Genomic DNA, 14316 nt, shown 5'->3' with positions numbered 1-14316 from the left:
TGGCCGTGTGCTGAGCCCTTAAGGCAGGGAACAACTCTTCTCTGCTGCCATCTAGTGAGCATCTTGGGAATAACACCTGAATGGAGGTCACCAGGAAGAGTTCTCTCCCCAAGGGGTTCTGAGCCAATGAAGAATGCGTCAGATCCAGGGCCATGCCCCAGATGTGATCATCTGTGCCCTGGAAGCTGCCCACTGGAAAGTGGAGTCTTCAAGGCGAGACCTGGTGCAGAGCATGACACCCTGAATGGACCGCCTTCTCACCTGGCTCTGACTTAGTCATGCCTTACGTCACCCTCCCCTCTTGTCTCCCTACCTTCCTCAGGGTAGAGTTTGAACTAACAGAGTGCTCAGAGAGCCTCTGTAAGTCACCACGTCTGGGGGCAGTGGGGTGCAAACCAAAGATTTATTTTTCAAGTAAAATAGGCAGCCCAGGAAGAGCAGAACAAGAGGAAACCAAGGCTGAGAACAGAAAGCTTGGATATGGAAAGACACAAGAAGCTAGATTGCAACTGCCAGGGAGAGCTGGGGAGGCGGGCTATGGAGTGGTCCTGGGCCCTTGCCCAGGTGCTGGGGCCGAAGGGGCCTTGGAGACTCAACTCCAGGTGCAGCATTTGCAAGAGGAGCTGAACACCAGGCTCCTCGGGCAGCTTTGCTGGAACAACCACCCCCCTGTACAACTTGTAGTAGCTGGACCAGTCCAGAGGGTTGGGGTAGAGCCCGTCAGCTTTGCCCTGGCAGAAGGTGTCTTGTCCGAGGCTGGAGCCATACTCAGGTTCAGACAGCTGGCCTGGTGCAGGAACTTCAGGCTCTGGGGGGCCTGAAGACATATATGGATGACCTGGGAAAACAGTGATGATTCAACCAAGGCTCCTCCAAAAGATCCCAAACCCATAGGCCAAGCACACAGGCAGCAACCATAGGCAGCAGCAGCTCAACACCCCATACCTTACAGGCAGGGCATAGTCAGACACCCAAGGCAGAGAACAGCCAGACAGCAACCACACCTACAGCTGGAGCACAGCTCAAGAGAAAACACCGGAGCTACCAGTGTCATAGGCAGTCAATGGCTATCTACCATCTGCAAAGCCCAACCAAGGAATGGTGAGGGCCAGCGGGGTGTCACAATGAAGGCTGAGTGCAGGCCTTGAGAAGAGAGGCTGAGGGCCCTCTGGAGGGAAGCCCTGGTTACCGACACCCTGGGCAGGCATTGGTACAATCAGAAAGAGGAAGAAGAGTGTGAAAAGAGAATCATTTCTACAGCTTCCTCAGCTCCTGGGGGTGAAATTTGGGAAATCACGGTACTGGGGCAAAGTCATTTCCTCAGAAGAAGCCAGTTCCTGAGGTGCCCTGACCCCATACTCACTCAGCTCCAGCAGCAGCATCTTGATGAGGGGGTATCGGCCCTGGTTGCAGAAGAAACCAGCAAAGTCGTCCATGTTCAGTGTCCAAACCATGACCCCACCCAGTCCTGTCTGCTTCAGATAGCTGACCTGTGTGAGGAGCGAGATGGGGGTGGAGGAGAGCAGGGAAGCCCGGCCAGCAGCCCCAGAACCGGTTTCCTCATCCAGGCAGGGACCTCCGTTCTCCAGCACCCCCAGGTCCATGAGTCCTTATCCTTGCTGGGCATGATTCATTCTCAAATCTCCCTGCCCTGACATAAACATGGCCAGGGGTGGACGTGAGGGTGGAGGTGTGAGGAGTACAGGGATATGTGACCTTCCTTAGGTTGGCAGCCTTAACTTCCCAGCATTTTCTGGGCTGAGCTGTTGTGTTTGTGGTACTGTCTGCTGATTGTGACGAGTTCGGCTGACATAGGGAACGACTAAACTTCCCCAAAGATCTGAATCCATTCCCTGTCTTCATGTCTTTTTGTCCACGCTGAGGGCCTTCTCACCTCCACCAGTTCCCTGAGGCTTCTTTAGGGTATGGCTGTGTGTCCCCTCCAAGTGGGCTTCCCTGGCCCTAGCCCTGCCAGGGGGCCATGGCTCACCTCTGGCGTGAGGCTGGGGTTACAGGGTAGGGGTGGTCGGAACCCTTGATGGCCCCAATGTCCCTCCCAGCTACCTCCCTTTCTACACCAGTCCCCACTCAGGGTTCCAGCTATGGTACACCTTGCTCTCAGAGGCCAGCTTCCCCTTTCCTCTCCATCAAGTCTTTCTCCTGCGCTTTCCTCCCCAGAAGGCCCACCTTCTCCGCTTTAAGACTTTCTCAAAATCCCTTCCACCATGATGCCTTCTCTCATCTCCCCCAGCCAGGATCATGCTGCCTCCTCAATTCTCCAGAGCACTTTGTCTACACCACCAGAAGGACCTGCCACTGCATAACTGACAAGAGATAAGCAGATGAGCAAATGCAGGTCCCTCTGCAGGTGCCAATGACCTCACTGGAGAGAGAGACATGGAAACAGATAATCGCACTCAAGTTTTGAGGCAGGAATGGAGGGGGTGTCATAAAAGTAAATCAAAGGATCTATAATTTGAACATGCACCAAATATTGTCAATGGACTGAATAAAATGATATGCCTTACTGTATGTATTTCTCCTCTTATATATCTGTAGAATTTGTGTTTAATAAAATACAAATACTTTCAAGAGAGATACTCAATGTAGAGCAATTTTTTTTGCCATTGTGTCTTTTCTTAATCAATAGGTGATAATGGTACCAAATGGTATCACATGGAGATCTGTGAAATGCTGGGATATTTCTCCTTGAAGAGGTTCTGAATGCTGTCATTGAATGTTATTGACAGGCCTTGGGCCCACACAGGACCACACCTTCCCAGCAGGGCCAAGCTTCACCTTGATTTTGAAGCTCTCCACATCGTCAAAACCGACCCACTGGTTGCTCTGAAAGGCATAGGGCACCTTCTGGTCCTTGATTCTGTGCTCACCAGCCCCCTTCCAAGAGCAGACCTGTAGGAGCAGAGGAAAGAGCTGGGAAGGAGGTGGGAGGCGCCACAAGCACCTTCTCCCTGTCGTGAAGAGACTAGAGACTGAAATATTCCCGTCTGAGAAGCTTGGAGAATCTAGGAAGCTCTCGACTGAGTGACCTAGAACTGGCGATTCAATGAGGCACCTGGGGTTAGGGATAAATCCAAGATGACAGGCATGGGATGGAATTTACCCAACCAGAATTCACTGTGCCTAGCATCCTCATTCAGAAATTATGGGAGAAGAAGCCCCTGCTCTGCACAATACTCGGGGTGGCTGTGGGTTTTCCTACTTCATAGTAAGCCAGGAGTCCTCCGTCTTTGGTGAAGGGGCCAGGAGTTCCAGGCCCCGTGGCTTGGGCCCCCACTCCAGTGTCCAACAAAGAGGCCAGGGTAAAGGATCATCCATAGGTGGGCATGCCAAGGATCAGTTTGCTGGCAGGGGTCCCTTTCTGCAGCCACCATTGCATGGCAGAGTCCTGGTGGTGAAGGAGGAATGTCAGGGCTAATTTTCTTTGCCTTTAGACTGGTTCAGATCATCCAAGCCTGGGGGCTCCAGAGGAGTTTCATGAGCATTTACTAGTGTTCCAGCCCTTCCCCATCTTCTTTAGATCCTGTCTTAGACCCTGAACCACAGTGATTGAGGTTGCATGGCCCTATAGCCAAGAGCATGGGCTCTGGAGTCAAACAGTCATTGACTCAGTAAATATTTACTGAAGGCCAGCTGTGTGCCAGGCACTGTCCTAGGTGCTTGGGATACCTCAGTAAACAACAATCTCTGCCTTACTCAGCAGCTTATTTGATCTTGCTGAGCCTCGAGCTTCCTGTCTATAAAATGGAAATGATAAAAATATTTGTCACTAAGGGCATGGTGAGAATTAAAAGATATAATGCATGTATAAGTCTAACATAGTGCGATAAAGGGGAGCTATGATTGTGATCATTACCATCGCTGTTGTTTCACCCTCAGTACAAGAGCAGGGAATTTTGTTTATCTCTGTATCCTCAGTGCCTAGAACAATGCTTGGCACTAAGATGTGCAAATAGAAAGAACGAATGAGCACAGGGCTTCTTCACCGCCTCTGCACAAGACCTTCCCCCATCATGTATTACTTGACATGACACCCCCAGGCCTGTGACATGAGGAGGTACCCAATATAACTCTGTGGAATAAACAAATAATGAAGACTCTTCCCTCAAACCAGGATGGTAGGCTCACTTTCCCCAAGAAGGCACCCTGTTTGAGTCCAGGTTTTCTAGTTACCCTGCAACCTCTTAGCACTTAGGTATTTTCACTGTATTGATTTACGTGTATTTGGTTTTGCTGGTCCATATAATTTATCTTTGATCAGACTGGAGCTTTCTGAGGGCAGAGGTCAGAGCACCCTGCTAAGTTCTGTGGCATTTTTGTGCAAATTTGGAAAAGTCACCCCTCTGGCCAGAAGCAACATGCAGGGCACATAGTATGGAGAGTAGAAGGCCTCTTTGTAGGAGGATAAAGGCCTCCCTTCCCCCACATGGATCCAGGGCACACAGCTTGGAGAGCACTGTGCCAGTGGGAGTCCAACCCCCTCACCTCTCAGCTGAATGTCTTTGTATGTCTCCCCACTTGACTGGGCTGGCTTCTCCTGGGACCCACACAGTTTCCCAGATGAGGGTGGAGGAGCCAGGTGCAATGTGAGGTCTAGATGCTCAGCTCAAGTGCCTGAAGAAGTGCACTTTATTTGTGAAAGAGCCATGGAAGTCCTAGATGTTCCACCCAGCTGACACACAAAGATGTGGGCTCTGCAAAATTAACAAACATTTTAATTTAGGGCTTTTTGTTATTGTTGTTTGTTAAGAAGGAGAAATGATACAGTCAATCTTGACTTTTAAAATTAGAACGGGCTTGTAAAACAATGTCTAGCCTACTGAATGAGGAAGAGCTGGGCAGGAAACCTCCACCCACTCCAGCCTACAACCAAGCCTTCCCTTTCCTGGGACTGGGGTGGCGTAGGGGTGGTTCTGCCCTGAGATGTTATCAACTTGGGAAAGCTCTCACCTCTTTCCAGAAAACACCTTCCAGAAGGACATTCAGTGCCAAGGAGCAAAAGCTACCCATTATCTTGAAGGAAATGGGGCTGAGGGTGTATGAAGGGAGCAGAAGCCATTTTGGCTGGAAACTTGAGCTCAAAGACAGCCTCCCAGTTAGTCACTGGTTTGTTTGATGTGTCCCCAAACTAGACTGGTTTGCTGTGTCTGATATCAGCCGACATGCTACACAGAAGTGAGGTTTCTCCTCAGCAGTGACATGGAACAGGAAAATAAAACAAACAAACAAACAAACACAAAAGAAACAAAAATATCCTGGCTTCTCCATGCCCTGCTTGGTATCCTGCTTTTCCCTTCCATTTGGTTCTTCGAGGCTCAAAATGGGCCACCGGCAAGGGCCTGTGCCAGGGGCGTCCTCCCACTTACCACATTGAATTCGGCCACGGCCCCGCTCTCTCCCTGTCTCTCGTCAGGGGGCGGGGGCGGTTATGCCCTGTGTTCTTCTCCCGAGAGCCATGGAAGTCATAGGCCATGAAGCTGAGGAACTCCAGGCTCCTGCCTGAGGCGTGGGAAGAAAGAGTGAGGGGCTAGTGCGCAGGGTGGAGCCCTACCCCTTCCTTGCTCCTCCCTCCCCTCTCACGCAGTGTGTGGCCTGGGGAGAGACCTGCATGGTGGGGGTGGGCTCCCTCCTGGCTCTGGGAGATGCAGCAGCATAGGCAGCACCTCCGGTCGCCCCCCCCCCGCCCGCCCCCCCGCACACCGTCATCCAGGCCATTCTCATTCTTGGCAGCTCACGTCTTCAGCATCCTCCTCCCAGCTGTCCCCTCAGCACCCTCAGGACAGAGTCCACTCAAGGACACCTCTTGCTATTTTGCTATTTTGAAGGGAAATTTAGCTTAGCATTTCTCAAACTTTAGTTGTGCACATAAATCACCTGGGAATCTCATTCAGGTGCAGGCTCTTATTCAGTAGGCCTGGCGTGGGAACTCATTCTCTTGGAGATGCTAAGTGCTTCCCTCTTTCCCCCTCCCCCAGGGATATTTCACTTTAAGACTGAGGGCCAGGCTCCAAAGAGAGGGACTCCGGAGTGATGGAGTAGCAGATGTGGTAAGGAAACCCTCCCTGGGTCTACTGGTGGTGCAGGCGAGCCCCTGCTCCATTCTGGGGGAAGCTCAGCCTACCTTTGGTCTCTCTCCCCCGCAGAGAACACAAGGTCCATGCCATCTGCCTGAGACTCACAGAGCAATGTTGTCCCCCTCGTATCCAACTTTTGTGCAGTGTGGTCCTTCTGGGACAGCTGTGCTCGGCAGGAGGTGTGCCTTCCCTGAGGCCTGGGCTTCCTGCTGAAAGGCACTGGCCAGGTCCTGCAGGGGCACCTCAGAGTGAACACACAGGCAGGGAACAGGCAGCCCTGTGAGCCCCAAGCAGATGTTCCCACACAGGAGCCTGAAAACTGACCACAGGCCTGGTCTGTGCTATGCAGACACATGAAGCAGCTGAGCCTGGGGGCAGAGCAGCACCTATGTGGCCCCCTGGCCAACTAGGTCTTCCCTATCTCACCCAGCTGTACCTGCCCCAGAGCTATGGAACACTGCTTATCTGATGGAGGGCTCCCCCGGCTTCCTGTGCACTCCCAGTCGAGGTCGAGACCATCAACGCCGTATTTGCACAGAAACCTGATGGCTGAGTTGACAATGGTCTGTCGGTTATTGGCTATAGCCACCATATCCACGAACCTGTGGGTAGATAAAGGGCAGTGTGGGCCTGTCTTACACAGGACAGTGGGTCATGCTCTCTCAGAGGCAAGTGAGAAACTACTCAAGATATCGGTGCTCGGCTGTCTAGGCCAGAAGGGCACCGGAAGGGCTGCTTCAGAGGCTGCTGGGATATTTGCAGGTGGGTTACGGGCCTGGCTAAGGGAAAGGGACAATGTAGAAGTGCCCCCAAACATTGACATCACCAGGGGCACACTGACTCACTAGGAGCTCTGCTTCCCAAAATTCCCTCCAGAAGCTTACTGCCACATCCCTGCCCAGGGATTTGCTCTAACCTGAATCAGAGCTGGCTGTCAACCCAGCATGGAGACTGAAAAAAGAAGAGGAATCAGTTTCTAAGATGAGGAGGAAGAGAAGCCCAGCAGGCCAGTGAGGATCTGGGTAACCTTGGGGCCCTGCTCTTCTACTTCCCTGGCAGGTTAACATGGTTACTATTCTTCTAACTCACGTTTGTAGAGTGCTTCGTGCTCTTGTTATTACTATTACTAGCCCAGAGTTCTTTACAATTCCTGAGGTGCCCCAAGAACAACCTCCCCACATCTTACTTTCTCAAGAAGTCCCTGGACTTCTTGGGGGTCTTGAGTTTTGTAGACCGTCTCTATTTTAATTTTTTTTTTAAATTAGCTAATAGCATCAGTTCTTAAGTAGAGTTTGTGTGCCTGGGAACCCCAGGCTGAGAATCCTGAATTTCAGTGAAAAATCTGTGTATAAGCAGTGTTTGGGGAAGGGGAGTCATAAATTTCATCAGGTTCTCAAAAGGACTCATGATCCAAAAAAGTATTAGAAAGACTGGTTTAGAATTTTGGGGACCTTACAGTTAGCACTTTCTAGGAAAAGTATGGTTCCAAATATACCATTCCATTATCTCCATAAATCATCAAAAATGTCCTGGAAATGTCAATATTCTGGCATCCAAGCTCAATCTCACAGACTGCTTTTGACACCCAGAAAGGGAACAAAAATTCTCAGACATACTGTTCCAGAGCTCAGAAAATATAGACATTATATGTTGTCTGGGATTAGTTGAGACCCTCCCTTTACACATTTCATGGAGGAAGAGACTGAGGCCTGGAAAGAGGTCAGACTCTGTGCTGCATATAAAGCAAGGCTGGATGGGCTTCCCTGGTGGTGCAGTGGTTGGGAGTCCGCCTGCCGATGCAGGGGACGCGGGTTCGTGCCCCGGTCCGGGAGGATCCCACATGCCGCGGAGCGGCTGGGCCCGTGGGCCATGGCCGCTGAGCCTGCGCGTCCGGAGCCTGTGTTGCCCAATGGGAGAGGCCACAACAGTGAGAGGCCCGCGTACAGCAAAACAAAAAAAAAAGACTGGATGTATAACGGCCTGAAGCTAAGCCCACTCCACTGCCTCCTGAGGAGGTACCAAGAAGTCAGAAGGAAGGTCAGCCCCCAGAGTCCACTCTTCTCTCCCACTCTCCCTCACCCTGGCTACACCTCTACCTGGCTGATTCCCCGACTGGGGAACTCTTTGGCCAGTGAGCCAGTTCCACACTAGGGGCCCTGCCACATTGGTGCCCACAGACAACTCACTTCTGGGTGCCGAAGTTCCAGCCCCCAGTGGCCAGCAGCGTCTTCAGCTTGGGATTCCTGGAAAAGACAAGAGAAGCACCAGAATTTATCCAGCCAGGTCCTGGGGCTCACCTCACTAACAAGGAAGCAAGGAGCCTGGCAGGGCTGGTGGGGTGAGGTAGGGGATATATAAATCCCTATGGTCATATTCTGTACCAGGGAAGCTCTAGATTGGGAAAGAAAAGACACATTCCTGCCTTTGAGGACCTCTTATCTGGCTGGGGAGCCGTACACTCAAGGAATTTAGAAAGCAAGAGATCAGGACAGATCTTCAGAGAGGCTGTATTAAGGTAGTGATAACACTTGAGCTGAAGGATAGATAGATTTTAGGAGATAGAAGGGCACTCATTCCCAGTGGAGGGAAACAGTTTCACAGTCCAGATTCCACTGAGACCGAAACTGGAAGGGCACTTAAGGAGTCACTATCTACCCCCACCTCTTCCACATAAGCACGGGAAAGCCCAGAGAAGTGATGAGACTCGCCCAAAGCCACACAGCGGGTCTGCAGCCAGACTGCAGTAATGGAGAAGGTTTCTGGCTTTGAGAGGAGGTGCCTGTCTTCTCCACCTCCCATCCCCACCTCCTCCACTGCAGCTCACATCTTCTTCAAGCTGTTAAATTCCTTGTAGAGTGTCTCAGCATTCCACGCTATGGAGCTGAGCTGGTGCCTTTCATGCCATCAAAGGCATATATGAGGTGGGTGCACAGCTTGGGGTCCACATCCTTGGGCAAGAAGCGAGCAGCCCCCTGTCTGTACTGGGCCCAGTTAGTGACGTAGCAGACCAGTTTTGCCGCAGAGCCTGGCCAGTTGGGGCAAAGCAAAGAAATGGCAATCAGAAGGGCCTGCTATGGACTGGCACCCTCTGCCCAGAGGCAGAACTTATGTCATGCCAGAAGACGTTAAACATGGCCCTTCATCTGCTGGAGGCAGGGAGACAGAACTTTCAGATCACGGCTTGGAATACTTCAGAATGTTAATTAAAATACAAATATATAAAGTGGCAGAGAGGAGGCCCCAGTTACAGGCCTGGGTTTATGTTTCTTTAGTCTTGCTTTAAAGAGGTTTGCATTTACGTACTATTATCCCTTGTAGAGAATTGGTTTAATATCACCGACAAGGTTCTAACAAAGAGAATATTTTCTCTAGGAAAAGGCAGCTTGTTTCTGTCATCCCCATACCCTGTAGAATGGCTTTGTGTACAGGGCCTCTCCTCCCAGATGGGAGCTTGTCTAGCAGTGATGGCTCCCACCAAGGGCAGCACTGTGCAAAGTTGACCAGAACACCGGAACGCAAAGATGCTCGTCTTCATCCCTGCAGCTGCCAGAAGTGTACTTTGGGCCGATCTCTTTAGCCTTGGCTTAGGGATCCCCATCTGAAAATGACAGTGTGGTCTCTGAGGGCTCTTCCAGCCTTGCAGACTATGATCGTGTGGTGTGTACACACCAGCATTTTATGCCAGGGACTTGGCAGAATGATGAGTTTGGCCTGGAACATGTCTGTGGTCATGGTCTAGACCCTAGGATTTCCTTTTGCACAGACAGGGTCTCTCTGCACCCTCCTGCAGCCCCCATGTGGCCAGTGAGAGGACGAGGAGGGAGAGCAGTGCAAAGTGGCTATAGGAGGGTGTGTAGGAACCCAGAGCATGAAGGGCTGGCGGAGACACCCCTGCGCCCATGGATGGCTCTCAGAAGGAGGAGTCAAAGCTCCTGGGTAGTCACTGGCCCTAACTAGAGCTCACCTGGGAGTGAAGTTTGCCGATGGGACTGGGGTGTTGCCTGAGTGACATAGAAGGAGGATTGGTGAACTCCCCAAAGCAAAAGAAGGAAGCAGGGGATTAACCCAGCGAACACGTCCCTGGGACCATCTAGAAAGGAGCCAGGAGGCTCTTTTTATTTTGTATCATATCCTGCCATAGCATATTGAATATTGAGCATGAATATTTGTACTATAGAGGCAACAAAGTCTGGTGGTTAACAGCAGGGACTTTGGAATTTCATGCCTGGGTTGAAATCCCAACTCTGCAACTTTTTAGCCAGATAATTCAGCTTTCTCCTTCATAAAATGGGAATGATGATTGCTCCTATCTTAAGGACTACTGTGTGAATGAAGAGTTAATGTATGTGAAACATTCAGAACAGTGCTGGCAGAAAGTAAGCTCTGTTCTAAGTGCTTTGCATACATTAACCCTTAGCCCACACAAAATTCTATTATTATAAATATATACCATCCCATACCATAGCACACCATATGCCCAGAAGTAGCTTGGATTAAAGCTTTTGAGGAAATCTTCAACTTTTCTCTCTTCCCCATGTTTGCTATTTCTCTGGACCTGGCTGTCCCCTCCTGTGAGATGAAGAGGGGAAATGTGTGTCCAGTGCCACAGCCCAGGCTCAGGATGAGGGTCTGAGTACAGGGAGTGGTGTGGGATAGGAAGGGAACCCAGGAGTCCAAGTTGCTAAACATCACCCAGAGAGTTCTCTCCTGCACAAGAAGGAGCCCTCCTGGCTCTCCCAAGCTCCACATGCAATCAGTTCAACAGACACGGAAAGAGTGTGCTGTCCTTGCTTGAGCCAAGGGGCTAGGACATGGAGCTGGAAAAGACTTAGGTTTCTTACTTCCAGTAGCTCAGAGCTCCCCTACTGGTGGTAGGGGAGACGCCTAAGCCAGTAATTAGAAACACTGTGATATATACTGTAAAATGGGTTCCAGTGCGATGAGAGCACAGAGGTTGGAGCAAGTGACCTCAGGAAACACCAGAGAGAGGCTGACATTTAAGCTGTCCCCATGGACACACAGGAGTTCAGCTAGTGGGTTAGGAGGCTAGAACCTTCCCAGAAGAAGGAATGGCAAGGCCATTATGGGGACAAGGACACTTGCAAGGGCCGGAGATTTGGAGGCGAGAACCCACTGAAATCTGGCAAGAGCTCTTGGGGTGGACATAAGTGTTGGGGGAGTGAATGGGAGAGGGTAGCAGGGCCCAGGGAATGGGGCTGAGGGAACCCAGGGCTAGCTTCAAGGCACCACTCACCCCACTGGATCGTCAGCAGAACCATCAAACCTGAACAGCGCAAAAGAGAAGGCAGAGATTAAGATGTCATTCTTACTTTCCCAGGCCCTATGGCTATCGAAGCGCAGGAGCGAGAAGTGGTCAGGGATGGGGGTGGGCTCAGGACAGTTTCCTACAAATCCAGCTTCCTCTGCCCACAAGGGACCCAGGAGGGCACTGTGTCCATCCCTTCATCCAAGCCAGACAGCAGGGGGCCCTACCTGGCCTGGGCTAGTCCCAGAGCTGATGGAAGTCTCCATGAGCTGAGACTGCTCCCTCTCTAGAACATTAGTAGAGGGCAGTGTGGATTTAGGAAGATTCGAGGAAAACCACTGACTTTTAAGCTTTTTTTTTTTTTTTTTTTTTTTTTTCCGGTACGCGGGCCTCTCACTATTGTGGCCTCTCCCGTTGTGGAGCACAGGCTCCGGACACGCAGGCTCAGTGGCCATGGCTCACGGGCCCAGCCGCTCCGCGGCATGTGGGATCTTCCCAGACCGGGGCACGAACCCGTGTCCCCTGCATTGGCAGGTGGACTCTCAACCACTGCGCCACCAGGGAAGCCCGACTTTTAAGCTTTTTAGAGAGAAGGTTTCTCTTTTGAAATAAGTAGAAAACCTGTCCTCAGGATGAAAAAAGCCAATTTGGAAGGGCTAGGCCAGAGAGCTCATCTCTAGGTGAGGTCTCTGTACCTCTGCTCACAGCCACAATTGACTACTTTTTGCTGCTTTCCTGCCACGCTGCACAAGAGGTTGGCTGAGTTACCAATATCCTTGGAGACGTAGGCCTCAGTGGGACTCCTTTAAAAGTATTTATTTCACCTCTCTGGAGACCTTGGGTCTTCCCATTAACCTAATAAAACCTGCATGAAAATTTGTAAGGGCACCCAGGGTCATGGCTCCCAGGCTGCCTTTTGCAGGGCAACCAGCATCAGGGTGGGGAAGAATTCCTTGGCAGTGGGCACCCCTGGAGAGTAGGGGGCCTCAGAACACAGGAAACACAAAACCACCCAATGCCAAGGGGTTCACTGACTCTGGGCTTCCAAAACAGGAGGAAAAGTCATTTTCAGCCTGTTGAGAAAAGCTTTTCCTTGCAACACAAAGCCTCTTGGGCTGAAAGACCTCAGGGGGGAGCCCACAGGGACTGCAAGCCTGGCAGCAGAAAGAGAAATGGAATGACCCTCCAAAGTTCTCCTGAAAGCTTCTGCTTCCTTACACACAGCACCAAGGAGCCATTTCACATACACATCCCCACTTCCCCACAGCTCCCGGGGCGCAGCCCATGCTCCCCGACAGCACCCACTCACCTGCCCAGGCTACAGACCACACCATGGTGCTGGCTCAGTGACAGACTCCAGCCCACGCAACCAGCTAACCAGGTCCTGCCCTCCTTTCATCAGGCCTCCCTGTCCCACCACAGCCAGGGGTGTTGAAGTCAGACAGGGGCAGGGGATGTGGTATGGAGGTCTAGGGTGCCAAGTAGCACGGACTGGGGACACCTGACATAATGCCCTTTAGCAATGCTTGGTTTTCTGGAACAATCACAAGGTGTAACCTGGGCTCTTATCATTGCCAAGCCAGGAGGCAAAGGGAGGGAAGACGGAAGTGTTTCTAAACCTTCTGCTGGGCAAGTTTGATTCTGATTTTCTCTGTGTGGGCTGGTGAGGACCACCAGCAGCCCCAGGCTTTGGAGGAAGAGAAACACCTCATGAATGAGGGGAGCAGTCTTCCAGACCAGCCTGCCTGCTTGCTTTACCAGGGCCCTCTCTGGAATTTAGGTCATCTCTCTGTAAGACGATAGTGTTGCACGTATAATCTATATTTCACAATAGTAATATGTGTATTACTATCCATGTGATAGGAATATTTTATATCCATTGAGAAAAATACATGATGATAAATAGCAACTACGAGCTCAGTAATGTTTTTAAATGCCTGTGTTTCTTATGAAGAATCAGAGGGACATCTATCAGTGCCCTGTGGCTGCTGTAACAAATAACCTCAAACTAGGCGGCTTAAAGCAACAGGATTTATTACCTCACAGTTCAGGAGGCCGGAAGTCTGAAATCGAGGTATTGGCAGGGCCATGCTTCCTCCAGAATTTCTAGGGAAGAATGTTTCCTTGTCTCTTCCATCTTCTGATGGCTTCTGGTGTTCCTTGGTCTGTGGCAGCATCACTCCGATGTCTGTCTCCATTCTCACAAGGCTTTTTCCTCTGTGTCTTTGCATGTCCTCTTTTCTGCCTCATATAAAGACCCTTGTCATTGGATTTAGGGACCACCCAGGGTGATCTCATTTTGAGATTCCCACCTTAATTACATCTGCATAGACCCTTATTCAAGTAGGGTCACATTCTGAGGTGCTGGGTGGAGATATTGGGGGAGGGGGCAGCATCCAGCCACTGCAGGACCTACTGGGACATGTTACTTATTCTGTCTGAAGACAATGGCCAGTGCGTATATGAACTCCAAGGTCCTGGCAAAACTCTGAGCTTCTAGGGGATCTTCTCTTTGGTCCTAGACCTTAATGTGAGTGGCCTGAATGGCTGAGTGGGAACGTCCAGTGGCAGCAGACTCTGGAGTCAAGTTGCCTGGGTTTGAATCCCAGCTCTGTCATTTACTATCTGTGTAACCTCGAGCACATTCCGTGATTTCTTTGAACTCCAGTTTCTTCATCTGTAAGGAGAAGTCCTCAGAGGATGGTTATTAATGCACTGCCTGCTCTTATTCCTGGGGCTGCCCAGCCCTGACACTCCTGCCCAGTCTCTGTTGGTGTCAGAGATCAGGGCCCTGGTAACCTCTGTGAGGTCTCTGAGGCGGTCAGAGCTCTGTGCCCAGATGGATGGTCCCTGTGTCCTTGCCTTCTCTTTCACTTAGGGATCCTGCCAAGGAGCCTGTTCAGAATCACCTGAGGTCTATAGAGCTGCCTCAGGTCTTGGAACGTGGGCAGAAGG

At 51.0% G+C, this 14316-nt stretch overlaps 1 protein-coding gene across 1 annotated transcript; it reads right to left on the bottom strand.

Moving 5' to 3' along the window:
- Positions 1–592: 592 nt before the first annotated feature.
- Positions 593–12695, bottom strand: CHIT1 (chitinase 1). Its single transcript, XM_065885913.1, is given in 14 exon segments — positions 593–679; positions 681–838; positions 1364–1490; positions 2800–2913; positions 3224–3409; positions 5388–5435; positions 5438–5516; positions 6201–6325; positions 6532–6697; positions 8282–8338; positions 8920–8992; positions 8995–9120; positions 11350–11379; positions 12671–12695. Coding segments are annotated over 14 exon segments (1401 nt in total).
- Between the last annotated feature and the right edge of the window lie 1621 nt (positions 12696–14316).

Source organism: Phocoena phocoena, chromosome 1 (assembly GCF_963924675.1).
Source record: "Phocoena phocoena chromosome 1, mPhoPho1.1, whole genome shotgun sequence".
NCBI lineage: Eukaryota > Metazoa > Chordata > Mammalia > Artiodactyla > Phocoenidae > Phocoena > Phocoena phocoena.
Note: the sequence above shows the minus strand (reverse complement) of the source record. Positions and strands in the feature narration are given on the sequence as shown.